This window comes from Tubulanus polymorphus, chromosome 7, assembly GCF_964204645.1.
Source record: "Tubulanus polymorphus chromosome 7, tnTubPoly1.2, whole genome shotgun sequence".
NCBI lineage: Eukaryota > Metazoa > Nemertea > Palaeonemertea > Tubulaniformes > Tubulanidae > Tubulanus > Tubulanus polymorphus.
Window position 1 is genome coordinate 19,634,938 of NC_134031.1, and position 13,518 is coordinate 19,648,455.

Here is a 13,518-nt window from a genome sequence, read left to right on the forward strand (position 1 = left end):
TAAGGTTCACAAAACAAAAACACACCTGTACAATTTCAAGACAGAAAATCTATCACAATAAACAAAGTCGTTTTTTATCAGCCTTTTACAAAGTACATTAACTAAAATGATTGTGTATCACTCATGATTTAATAATAAATAAAGATTGCTTAATAACTGCTAATTCGCATTCTATGTATTATTACTGTAGACTAACAGCTTTTCTGTATTACTGTAGACTAACAGCTTTTCTGTATTACTGTAGAATAACAGCTTTTCTGTATTACTGTAGACTAACAGCTTTTCTGTATTACTGTAGAATAACAGCTATTCTGTATTACTGTAGAATAACAGCTATTCTGTATTACTTTAGAATAACTGACTGCTATTCTGTATTACTGTAGACTAACAGCTTTTCTGTATTACTGAAGTCTAACAGCTATTCTGTATTACCGCAGAATAGCTCACTGCTATTCTGTATTACCGGGTAACTCTAGAATAAATGCGCAACGAAACACTTCCTTTTAATTTTCGATTTTAATTAAGAGCCTCACTGCATCCTGTGTTCTTACTTTTTTCCCTTCCTACCAGGTGAGAAAATTAAAGCAAATAAAATCCACTAATTGAGTATTTGTTTCGTTCGTTTGACTGACAGCAAATTCAGTGGGTATTTCACGAGAAATCGAACAGTGAATTGAAGTTTTTCGAGTTATGAAAAATGAAATATCCGGCGATACTGAAATTAACACCGATACTAACTCCTAGCAGTATCTGTATAAATGTGCTCTTCATCCATGAATTCGCTTCAACTGAAAATACAAAATATCAAACACGTCAGATAAAACCAAAAATATTTAATAGGTCTCAGTAAGGGGATCAAATTGCCACTTGACACGGTTTGGTAGTTACACTAATGCAATACATATAGGAATGAATATAGAATCCACAAACATTTCCCGAATTTGTGGTCGATTTCATAGAAACTTTGCCATTTTGATAGAAAAGAATTCAGGAGGAGACATTAAATTACTCACGTGAAGTGATTCTAGAATGAACTGATGCTAATGATTCGTCTAAACTCGGTGAAGTCGTGTGAACTGCTTGAACTTGCGTCGACCGCGAAGAACTCGACGAACTTTCGCTGTGATTCTCGCCGAACGAATGATTCTCTAAATATTGACAAACTTTATTCCGACTCATTTCCCATTTCGTCGCTGTAAAAACATGAAATGTTCAGTTAGAAAATGGCCATGACTGATAATGAATGGATGACAGAGTTGTTACAGAGAATCAGAAATTGCCCGATATTTCTAAGATTGAAATATAAGTATTTTCAGTGTGGGTTGTTTCTTTTCAAGAGGTTCCTTGTGCCACTCATCACCAGCAATAACGACATAACACAGAATAATCAAATTCCCTGAGTTTCAAATTGAGTTAGAATTCCCCGTTAGAAAATTAAATCCGGAATTTCTTGATCTCTAAGGGACGTAGACGAAGGGTTCTATAAATATGATCGTGGTTACCTGAGCGTTTTGAACTGGTTACACTAGGAGCGCCACCTATAAACCGCGCTGGTCTCAGGATACCAGTCGTCGATGACGGATTGAACACCGAAGATGATGAATTACTGATATTACTTTGATTGGAAAACGAACCACCTGAAAAATAATACATCACAGACATATATTACAGATATTACATCCGACTTACGAATGGTTTACTGTATATTCAGTAATCAATAAAAGCTTCTATGTATAAATGAATGAATTACCGAGGTTTGATTTCGGATATGGTATTGTATTTGATGTTGTTGATGACGGCCGACCGAGGGACATGGACTCGAAATATCTCGCCACAGAATTCGAACCAGATTTGTCTGTAAAATTGCTGTGATGATTGTTTTCTGTTAATAGAGGAGCCGCTGCAGCTGCCTGCTTGAAAGAAAAAATATAAACAGTCGGTAAATTTTAGCTGATGAAACCATATACAATTTACCGACGTAACAAACTTCCTATTTGAAGTTGAACTTACGTTTCCAAACAAATTCTTGCGCAAGATTTTATCCTGAGAATCAATTTCTTCTTTCACCAGTTCCCTGCACATGCTACACAATTCATAGCTCTTTTCGATTTGCATCTGGAATTTTTGTATCTCCAAATCATAGTTATCCTGCAAGATCATCATTTGAATTCTATATCACTAGTGTAGGGATGAAGCAGTAAAAAATCAATCCAAGACTCATGTGTTTGAATGTGGCTAGAGTTTCTTTCTTGATTAAAAGTACAACTCTGACCTCTCTCCCTTTGGTCAAGACAAAGAGCATAGCTCTGTGGTTTGAGGGGAAAAGAATCACTGAATCTGCTAATAATGCTTGTAGTAACATTCAGCCGATTGAGCAGATGAAAAGAAGAATTGCTTGGTATAAAAACCACCCAGAAAAAACTCAATGAAACTAAAAGATTACCTCATTGTAAGGAACATAGTTCGCTAACTGTCGAACTTTCAGCGTTTGTTTCTGATTACAGCTGTGACAAAGCTTCTTCGCGCACGTGCTAAATTTATCTGATGATCGACAAGAAGAAGGCGGAGACTGATGATTGACAGACGTAAATTCTTTGAACTGAGCCATAATCGGCCGGTTATAATCACCATCCTGAATCAGAAACAAATATAGTCAATGTCATACTTAAGCAGGTCCGTACCTGTGGCTAGCTCATTAGTCTAGTATCTAGCCGTTGTTCCTCAAACAGTTGTAGGAGACCGTAACAACATCTGGTATTCAGACAAGCTAGCTGATAGCACCAAGCTTCACTTTAATAGACTTTGAACTACTCCCTAAAAAAGATTACCTAGAACAGAAAAACCACATCTTAAAAGGATTTTGAGTTTAAGAGATATGTTTTACCTCAGTAAAGCCATTATATTGATTGCATGAAGGACAATTCCAACTGTTGATGTTACTGTATAAAACAGTGGTGTCTTCCTGGCAAAACCAACAATTCACTTCAACTTGACGTCTCGGCCTAAAAGTGGTAAACAAAGAAATATTACTGAGGAAATATTAATTTTCATTGAAAATTGAATAAAATCCGCGGGTCCGCAGGCGTCGTCGTGCTGCTCTTATTTTACCTGATAAAAGTGACATAAATCAAACGAATGAACGTCATCGTAATTCCTAAAATACACGTTAACGCCAACGAAGCGAGTAACATGTGAGAATAGTCGTTAAAATCGACAGAAAACATGATTTTGGACTGATTTTAAAATTCTTCGTGCCGGTGAATAATCGACCGCATCACCACCTGGTGGCGGGAATCAGAAGTTGATTAGGTTCGAATCCTGCAAAATCCACATGAACATCATAACGTTCACTCTCTTGATAACGTATTTATTAATTCAAGATTCTAATCAAGTTGATGAATTGATTTTATTCTTAAAATATGAATATTTTTTCTTTCACGATTTGGAATATTTTTCGTGAAACATTCTGCGCTTATGAAAAAGGTCAATGTTCCATGAATAGACGGGAGTGAAATAATTAAGTTTTATTAAAATTATTGCTTAGATAACGAACTGTACGGGTAATAAATCCTTTCAACATCTAAATATAGGTTATCGTTTTCTATAGAAAAGGTTTTTTCGTGAAGACAGCTCAATTTCTGGGCAAAAATGCCATAAATCTATCCACGGAACCCAAAAAATTCAATCCAATTCCAAATGTAGATAATTTATTACGCACTTTTTCAATTTTATTCGTACATGGAAAAAAGTGTAATAGATTCTCAAAAACATCCGATAAAATGTTAGTCTCCGGTTTTTCTGATGAATAATTAATTGTTATCCGCTATGATTTGTAGAAGCGTAGAAAACTGATTGCGTTAAGAAATAATGGGTAAATCATCGAAGGACAAACGAGATGTTTATTACAGGTTGGCTAAAGAGGAAGGATGGAGAGCTAGAAGTGCATTTAAATTATTGCAAATTGATGAAGAATTCAATATTTTCAAAGGTAGCTTCTATTTTTGAAGAAATAAATGAATCATTAAAATTGCTTAACTACAATTAATGTTTCCTGATTTCCTAGGTGTTCAGAAAGTTGTAGATCTGTGCGCCGCCCCGGGAAGTTGGAGTCAAGTACTTGCAAGAAAAATACGGTAATTCATCTGATTGATGTGAAAAATTGAGAGAGATGAAAACGTGCCAAAAATTCAAGAGAAGTGTCTAAAAATATTATGATCCCTATTAATGCCATGAAAAAATATGGTAAAGTATTTTGTTGTAAAAAAATGTTCAAATAGCCAATTTTAATGAATTAAACAATATGAAAACTACTGAGGTCATTAATTTCACCCCTGCCTCAAGTGCGTGAGTGTGTGTGTGTGTGTGACTGGTTGCAAAACTGTGGAACTTAATCCAGAACCATAGAATTGGGTCCAGAACTGTGGAACCGAATCCAGGAATTGGGTTCATAAGTGTGGAATTGAATTTCTTATTTCATGATAGTAAACTATTTTCTAGGGGTGAAGGTAGCAGTGTAGATGAAAATGTGCGAATTGTTGCAGTAGATCTACAAGCGATGGCTCCAATTCCAGGAATCATACAGATACAGGGTGATATAACCAAGGTAGGCCTTTCTTTTCCTTATATATATATATACCATAAAATCCCGCACACTAAGAATGCAAAAAAGGGCCCTAAATATTTCCATGAGCTAGTGTAGGAATACCTATTATTCCTGATATCAAGCAATGAACTAATGCCTTATACCAGGTATTCCTGAAAATGACGTAGTAGGGTATGGTCGTAAAAAGATTGAATAAACAACTATCTCAGGGAAAAATTTCGAACTCATGTTTCATTATGATTGTGAGGCTTTATTTTGTCATTACAACATGGACAGTGTTTCATTAATGTCTAGTTACTACAGTCAACATCAGGGTTGACTGTACCGGTATTTCTATTTTTATCTGCTATTCAGTAATTCGATCCTCTTTCTAATAGATATCTATATTAATTAATTAGGTGTCTACTGCTTCGGAGATAATTAGTCAATTCGAAGGAGATCATGCTGATCTGGTAGTCTGTGACGGTGCTCCTGATGGTGAGTTAGAGTATTGGGGATTCGTGGGGAATGCAAGAATTGACCAGGTGTTGCTAGTACACATTCGGACAACAAAGCCAGATTTCTTCTCGGATTCAATTGAAATTTATCCACAATTTCCCAACTTCTACAAATGATGAAAAGAAATGCGTTATAAAACCCTAAAAATCACTCAGTTTATAAAGCCCGATGTTTTATGCGTAAGGATAAGGTAAATTAGATTATGATTGAACTGTCCTATGCACACAGTGGCATAGCTTAGCCGGTGCATTTCAGGATTCTCATTTTACCATTTATAAAACCAGTTTTCAAATCATCTTCAGTAATAGTTGTTTGTGAATTTGTTTTTTAGTCACTGGTTTACACGATATCGATGAATATATTCAAGCTCAGTTGCTGTTAGCTGTAAGTTTTTCTCCACTACTTGCCTTCTGTTACCTTCAAAGCACCAAGTCTATATCAGCGAACTCATTCAGTCTTATTCTCGGCCTGAACCAACATTTCAGCTACCCGGTATCCAATTTTAGCGTGAGAAAATTTTCATGGATTGCTCCTAGACTTTGGAATAAGCATATTGACTCTCCACAACTTTGTTTTACATGGAACACTGTGCTATACAAGGACTATTATTATTATCATTATAATTATTATTGTTATTGCTTTTAGTATTATTACTGCAGAATGAAATATTTCTATTTCAGGCTTTAAATATCACAACACATGTATTAAAACCTGGTGGAACATTCGTCGCGAAGGTACGTTGAATTCATTCACTAACTCCCGATTCTTACTGATCAGGAAATCCAAAATTTTCTGATATTTCCCTAATTTTCTTTGATCCTCGACCAAAAATCAGATTACATTAATTATATCTATCTACTTAATAACCCAAGTGGAGGCTGTTCCTTATCAAGAGGTTCCTTTTTCCACTGATCACCAGCAAGAACAAGACATCGAAAATTCAAATTCACTGAATTTTCCCCCGATTTTCAAGAAAACAGACAGAATTCCCTGATGTCATGCAGTCTGTATAGATATTATATTAAACTTTCGTGTAACTTGCAATGATTTTCAGATATTTCGCGGTAAAGACGTCACCCTGTTGTACTCGCAGTTGAAAATATTTTTTCCATTGGTCACGATCGCAAAACCGAGAAGTAGCCGAAACTCGAGTATAGGTAAGTTATACGCAGTGTAGTCATTTCAGTTGAAACCTGAGGATTGAAATTTTTTCTATTTGGAATTCAAACCTTCTTTTCGCTTTAAGGAATTTATTGTTCATTTCAGAGGCTTTCGTCGTGTGTCAGAATTATTCCCCGCCTGAGGGGTACGTGCCGAACATGTCTAATCCACTGCTCGATAATCATTACGGTATGTTTTGATTTATAACTACAGGGTTCTTACGGATCAGGGATTATCTGAGAATTCTGACTTGGTTAATCGGGCAAAAATCCTGCAATTTGAATTTCTGGTCTATTGTTGTTCTCGTTGATGACGAGTGGCACGAGTAATCATCTGATTTCAGAAGCAGCCTCGATTGAAAATATCTTATGATTTAATCAGACAATTTTTTGTCAATGATCAGGGAAAATCAAAGACACATCAGGGAATTTTGGTTTACTGTAGCTTCCTGTATTATATCAGTATTTCTACTTTGTCATGATTTCCTAGTCAGTAATTGTCGGTAATTGTTGCGTATTCGATGCACACCTATAACCAGTGATTTGGATGACGTTTTGTATTCGGATAGTACGATCGGTACCCTTCAGTTTATTTCTTGATTATCTTTAAAAAATCCTAGACATCCCCGACAACTGTAGATGAATTCGGATTTGCTTGCCATCCACTTATACTGGAGTATACTACTTTCATCGAGCTGAACTTCTTTGACTTATGTTATTTTGGGTTTCGATTTTCGTATCGGTAATAAATCTCTACGTGTGACAACAGATGTGTAAAGTCTCAGGTCTCAGTTAGTAATATGATACCACTTTCCTGTATGTCAGACGAGAGAGTGCGCGCTATGAAATATCAGTAGGATAGGATTCGTCATTGAAATACTTACAGTATTACCAGTTATATGTAGTGTGAATGAGTGAGTGGTGCTAATCTATACAATAACTGTTGACATTTCCCTAGTTTATGATTGTGATATTCTCGTCACGTATAAACACAGCACAGTCCAGTTTCATCTTACAGTTAAAATCTCATTTTTTGGGGGTTGGGCTGTTCGTTAGTAGGTAGGTCAACCGATATGACCGATCAATTGATGCATTATTCTCAACGATGAGCACAATGATTAATCATAATAAATAATCATAATGAATAATCACGATAAAATGATGATATATCAGTCTATTCAGTCTAAAAGTTCTTAATTTTCTTCGAAGATGGAATTCTGATAAATCTGGAATCTTTTGAAATATCATCCGAAGTAATTCCTTGCACAATTTTGCCGATTTTTAGCGAAGTTTTATTGGTTACTTCAAGATTGTAATATGCACAACAATCAATACCTTAAACTCTTAGTTAAACTGGATCCATTTTTGAACAGTTTTACGCAAGAACTTTTTTCATTGTCAAGTTTTTTAAAGCGAAGTGCTGATTTATTTCAGATGCTGATTTCAACCAACTCGAAGGCGTCAATCGAGTGATCGTCCCGTTTTTAGCTTGCGGGGATCTGAGTGCTTATGATTCGGATAAGACTTACCCACTGGAGGTATGTACGCCTATAATTTCTAACTACAGATAAGTAGAACCTACTGATGCTCGTCTAGTCGGGATCAGAAATGAAAAATGGTCGCTCAGCAAACAATGAACTGTTTATTTATTTTTGATTATTGGTAGAACGGAAATTAGAAAAAAAGTCTGGATGAATTTTCTTTGACCGAGGAAATTCTAGGATTTCAGGAAATTAATTGGCTATCACCAGCGGTTGCATGAGGGGGTCGTGTTAAAGGAGGTTATGGGCTGATAAAACTTGGCCTCGCCTTAATAAAGTGGAATAGTAAATCACATTTTCGTTGTACGAAATTTGATTTTGTCTCCAAATTTAATTAATTGGAATTCATTCTCGAAAAAAATGAGGAAACAAATTTACGAGATCAAAGGATTTTAACGGATGATTAATTTTCTAGAGACAAAAGAAAAATCTTGAAATTCAGTTTTTAAGCGATGGTTTTCCAAAATGTTACGGGCTCGGATTCATTGGTTTCAAATTCCCGTCGCGGTTTCCTAATACTGCAAGCAGATCAGATCTCGCAGGCACACGATTTAGATGATTAATTAATGCGATTATTTGCGAAAGAAATTTCAATGTTCGTTTCCAGTTTCGATCGATTCGATTACGCAATTCGCCTGGATCGCATTGTCTCGTGTGCAGCGCGGTGAATGGAACTGGCGGTAAATCCTCGCGTAATCGTTACAACGATTCGAACCTCAGGGGACCAGAAAATATGCTTTTTGTTTCTTAGTTTGATTTCGCTTTATTTCGTGTGGATGTTTAGTTTTCCAGAAGACTAACCCGATGAATTGTTCCTTGTCTATAACCTACGTTGTCTCTTCGTTTTAAAGACCGTGTTGTAGCCTCTAGTTCAATATGTCCCGTATGAAATTACTGAAAATTGTCCTATTAGAGACGAACTTTTGGTTCGTAATAACCGATAAATCTTTATATCCGAGGTCGTTTTAACGAGGTTCCACCCGACGACCGTAATTCTCGATTCGATCATATCTAAATGAAACTGAAACTTATTCCAGAATGCGTGCTTATGTGTGCACCATAGCGCGGGCTTCCGTATCCGTCATCATCCACTGGCGGTTATCGGATGACGAGTAGGCTTTAGAATCGTCGAGTAGACCTGCGGTGAATCATCTAGACCGACTTAGTTATTCGGTACTTCGGGTCATGTTTTCTTCCTCGAATGACCGTTACGTTAAAAGGAGTGGTGGTTTCTTCCAAGTCGAGATGAACTACATGTATTTTGAATAATGCATCAATCAGTGAAATCATATCTGGTTTCGTCGAGAGAAGTTCGTCTTACCGTTTTATGTACTTTTTCGACGTTGACTCCATTCGTCATGTTGCGCTAGTTTCCTATCAGACGTTACCGACCTCGAACACTGTTTCATAACCTGCAGTGCCTGCTTCATCCGGTTCATTTCGGGCCATTGATATCTCGGGGTGGCCACTTACCTGGTAATCCGGGAATTTTCATTTCTTCAAAAAAGTCGGGGAATTTTGTTAAAAAAAAGAGCTAGATGTCAGGAAAATTTGTTGAGATAACTAGATCGCACGTGATATCAAACAGTTTTAGTCCATGTCTTATGTATTTGACTGTATTAATTGATTGGATCTATAGTAGATCAAGTCAGGGAAAACGACGTGCTTGTAAGGGTATAGTCAGGGAAAACGCAAGTCGAGTGAAAGTGGCTACCCTGAAGTAATCCGATTTATGAACAACACAGATCACATATACATGTACCATGTATTTTAGATGCAGATTAATTAATGATATTCGGATAAGATCGGGGATACGGATTAAAAAGATCTGAATTAAGCGCGTTTGAAATTCTATGTGAGGTTTATGTTTGAATTTCGTAATTTGTTTTGTTTCAGCTGGAACCCGGTAAATCGTACACGTATCACCCACCGACTCAGGAACCGATTACTCCGCCGTATAAACAAGCGTGTCACCTGCGGAAACACGATCAACTCGTAAAATCGAGCAGCGCATCTCCCCGAACTCAAACCATCTCGACAACAGCCAGCGAGCCGTCGCAACTCGCTGATATCACCGAGGACTCACTAGAGGGAGCTGTCGGAGGCGTTGATAGTATTACAATATCTAATGATTGACGGGACCTTAAATTGTCGTCTGGGAATCTCTGTCAAGTTGGTGAACCTTGTTTCATTAGAGCCAAGCGGTAATCCGTGTTGCACGCCCCGCTACCGGTGTCCTGTGTTGTAAACAATGATGTTCAAGTTAATTTTCGAATTATTCGATGTAGATTGTCTAAAACTACGTGAATCGTATTAGGCTGAAAAATGATATTGTATGAATGTTAAAAGAAAAACAAGATTTCTGAGAATTATATAGAATAATTCTTTTGAAATGAATGTTGTTTTTGTTAGTGGTGCTCGGTGATACATTTATATCGATGAAATAGAGATCTACTCTACAGATATATCGGACCTAGTCAGAAAGCCCTTTTCCAGGTAGAATAGACCATCGATCGTTTATCGTTGATAACCGCGATGAAAGCGAGATCCCAGCTCTCTACCGTCCTACGCTGTAGGTGAAAGACTAACACTGCGGGTAAATCACAGAAATCCAATCGAACAGTTATATTTTACCAAGAAAATATCAATTTCATTGGCCGATAAGTTTTTAGATAAATGTTCGGCAAATGGTCTCCGTGAAACGACGACACCTCACCATACGGAGCGACCCACTCTCACTATCGTGTTCAATTTCCGTCGACGTCTCAGCTTTTTCAGAATTTTTGTCTCGTACGTCTGAGAAAAAGAACAAACAAAATACATCTTACATCATAGTTCATGAAACAGTTGAGATTAAAGCAGATAATCTATATTAAAAGTAAAATTTACGTATTCGAAATAGAGATAACGTTTGAGATTCTAATGAGTACTAAAACCTTCGACCGTTAAATTCATTCGACTGATCATCCAACCATGGAGTACATCTAATTCAATGATGATCATCCAACTTTGGAGTTGTTCAATGATTACTCCAAGACCTAACTATCTGCATATACAATCTACACTTCGATTTCAAAATCAAACTCCCCTCAGTTCCCGACGAGATGTGATGAATTCGTAAGGAGCACCTAATCAAATCCTAGGGACATTCATCCCTTTATTTCAAGATAGACACAAAACCTATTTCACTTCATCTCTGAATTTACACAACTGAGCATTCGATAATGAATAAATACAACGTGTGGGCGATGAATTTAAACTTAAAAATGCACCTTATTCATATAACATACCGTGGTAGAATTACAGCTTCAATAGCTAGAAGTGAAATAGGGAAATAAGTTGCCTGCAGGATAAACCACACCTCTTAGTAGTTCACATATAAAAAGAATTATAAGAATTCAGTGTATATACACAAAGTATATCCGGGTGTATTTAAAAATAAATAATTCAGATAAAAAACAATGCACTGAATATCTATATGGAATATGAATACGTAGGAAACGCCTTCAATTTTTTGTAGATTCAATAAAAACTGAACTTCACCGGTTTTTTTTCTATTTTCGATATTACCTCATCGCAGTAGGTCAACGGGCCAATGATCTTTGGATAGGACACTTTTTGTATATAACCCGGGCAGCACGGGGCGTCGCAGACAGTGACGTCACGGAACTTCTTCCATCCTCGCATGCAGCATAGAAACTGAAATGAATATTGAAAAGGGATCATCTTTCATCGGCAGTTCTGTAGCTACTTTTTGTAGATATACGAATGAAATTCAGCAGTTATACAGAAAGCTAGCTGATTTCTTGAGCTATATCTTATCATCATATTCAGGAATGCCGAATATTCCTGATGATGACTTAAGGATAAAGTCCAATGAAATATAGGCTGAGAAAACTTTTCGGATTCGTATTTCTTTTTTATTATTTTTGGTTTTGTCTTTCATCACGGTTTGTAACCCGGTAAGAGTCGCGTTTCACCGAGATTCCATTAGAAAATAGAAAAAATGACCCGATTATGATTTTAACTTGGCACCTTTCTGGGTGAAATTTCTCTTCCTGAGGTATAGACGAGAAATGTGGCGGCGGTGGCGGCGGCAATCAACGACGAGAAAAAAGGTGAATCCATCATGAAACCGTGGATTCATTGTACCCGAATCATGCATTGATGATCCCTGTCGAGTGCCATTCATTAGTGAGTGACGAAATAAATGACTTGTATCGTCAATAATCGTCACTGAAAGTCGATGGTTTTGCGGAGGAGGAGATCAACTTGCATCTCAAATCATCGGACTATTTAACTGATGTCATATTGTCCACAAATTTACTCAAATATTCTAAAACGATTTAGTTTCTACTGTGTTAATTTGGGTATGATCGACTAAATTTGAGATTGACGTCGACTAGCTTTATTGGTTGCAAATTGAAATTAGATATATATTACACTATACTAATACGATATTAAAATTTGTAATATTATAAAGAAAAATCTGAAATATTACAACAATAAACAGAATGTGATATGTAATGAATGATTCTAATACGACAGCAACGATCGAAAAACTTCATGAGACGAACTTTTAATTCATTTCAGTTAAGGAACAAAATATTATTGCACGCCAAAAATCCACGTACAAAACTGATATTTGATCGTTTGATCTGACGCGAAAAATTAACAAATGTATGATTTATTTACCTGGTCGTCCGCATTGGCATCGTTCCAGGTGAAGACAACGAGGAAAGAACAGAATAAAATCCAAGTCAATTTGCTGCTTCTTCTGGAAAACATCACTTCCCGGTCAACTAAATTAACTAATCGTCAATGTCAAATTCGAAGTATTCCTTCAAATACTAATTTACGGTGTTCGCAGCAGCTGCAGTACTAACACTTATAATTTCGGACGGACCATCGTGAGGCGATTTTCTCAGAATAATTGGCGCAACGCGACCGCCGACCACAATTCGTGTGTCGTCGATTTTCAGTAGTGCTGCGTGGGAACGAATACCGCGGTAGCGGTGTGCGCGGGACCGTCAAGAGAGTCACATATCACAACTCTAGCGACTGTACTATAGTATTCGTCATCAATAGTTCCCGCGTGATGCAATCCGTGATAACTCCGAGCTAAAAATAATGCACCGGGCAACAAAACGATGGAAGTACTGTTTAATGGCACGCTGCATTTTCCATTGATAAAACCAGACGTTTAGTTTCCGGTGATACAATCAATGAGGATGATCATTTACAATATTCCCCGCCCGTTAATGGGAAATAGTATTTACACACGATTACGATGGCATATACCACGGCTATCACACAAACAAACTACTATGAATAGAGGTAGCCACTTTGCGCTGCTTTTGATCAGTGAGAGATCGATTGATATTTTAACTGCTAGAGCATGCTAGATTCAAAACCGTTTTAGATTTGCCGATGGGACACTCTGAGCGGACACAGCGCTGTTGAATTGGGCCAATGCGGTTGGGGATTATGTGGCAGTATGGCTTGGTCCCTGTTGAGTAGGAGGGGGAGGGGGTCAAATCCCGGGCATGACTCGAGCTGAAGACTATTTTTGATCCAGTGATGATCATCACCATGTCTCTCCTCAATTGAGTAAGAGTTTTTTTTATGAAAATCTGTCTATTGACGGGGTTTTATTCTTCGACCATGCACTAGACTCCGCACTCGAGTCGGATCTGGGACCGTTAAGCCATGACTG

At 37.2% G+C, this 13,518-nt stretch overlaps 3 protein-coding genes across 4 annotated transcripts; 1 reads left to right on the forward strand and 2 right to left on the reverse strand.

Annotated features, from left to right (window-relative positions):
- On the reverse strand, positions 1 to 3,263 carry LOC141908845 (uncharacterized). Its single transcript, XM_074799072.1, has 8 exons — positions 3,109 to 3,263; positions 2,885 to 3,002; positions 2,444 to 2,632; positions 2,011 to 2,148; positions 1,751 to 1,910; positions 1,503 to 1,637; positions 1,014 to 1,193; positions 1 to 788 (listed from the first exon to the last, which is right to left on the reverse strand). Exons 1-8 carry the CDS (start codon positions 3,222 to 3,224, stop codon positions 652 to 654), a joined length of 1,173 nt encoding a protein of 390 aa, XP_074655173.1. The 5' UTR covers positions 3,225 to 3,263; the 3' UTR covers positions 1 to 651.
- A 226-nt stretch (positions 3,264 to 3,489) lies between these two features.
- LOC141908669 (tRNA (cytidine(32)/guanosine(34)-2'-O)-methyltransferase-like) lies at positions 3,490 to 10,120 on the forward strand. 2 transcript variants are annotated; one of them, XM_074798800.1, is made up of 11 exons: positions 3,490 to 3,560; positions 3,837 to 3,988; positions 4,064 to 4,133; positions 4,498 to 4,603; positions 5,002 to 5,080; positions 5,433 to 5,485; positions 5,782 to 5,835; positions 6,156 to 6,258; positions 6,368 to 6,451; positions 7,696 to 7,799; positions 9,699 to 10,120. In XM_074798800.1, the coding sequence occupies exons 2-11, from the start codon at positions 3,868 to 3,870 to the stop codon at positions 9,936 to 9,938; spliced, it is 1,014 nt and encodes a 337-aa protein (XP_074654901.1). In that variant the 5' UTR covers positions 3,490 to 3,560; positions 3,837 to 3,867; the 3' UTR covers positions 9,939 to 10,120. The 2 variants fall into 2 exon arrangements, with proteins under 2 accessions (XP_074654901.1, XP_074654902.1); XM_074798801.1 differs by lacking the exon at positions 3,490 to 3,560 and adding an exon at positions 3,703 to 3,750.
- A 374-nt stretch (positions 10,121 to 10,494) lies between these two features.
- Positions 10,495 to 12,906, reverse strand: LOC141909277 (uncharacterized). The gene is made up of 3 exons (XM_074799666.1): positions 12,498 to 12,906; positions 11,373 to 11,501; positions 10,495 to 10,598 (listed from the first exon to the last, which is right to left on the reverse strand). The coding sequence occupies exons 1-3, from the start codon at positions 12,588 to 12,590 to the stop codon at positions 10,515 to 10,517; spliced, it is 306 nt and encodes a 101-aa protein (XP_074655767.1). The 5' UTR covers positions 12,591 to 12,906; the 3' UTR covers positions 10,495 to 10,514.
- Positions 12,907 to 13,518: the final 612 nt, after the last annotated feature.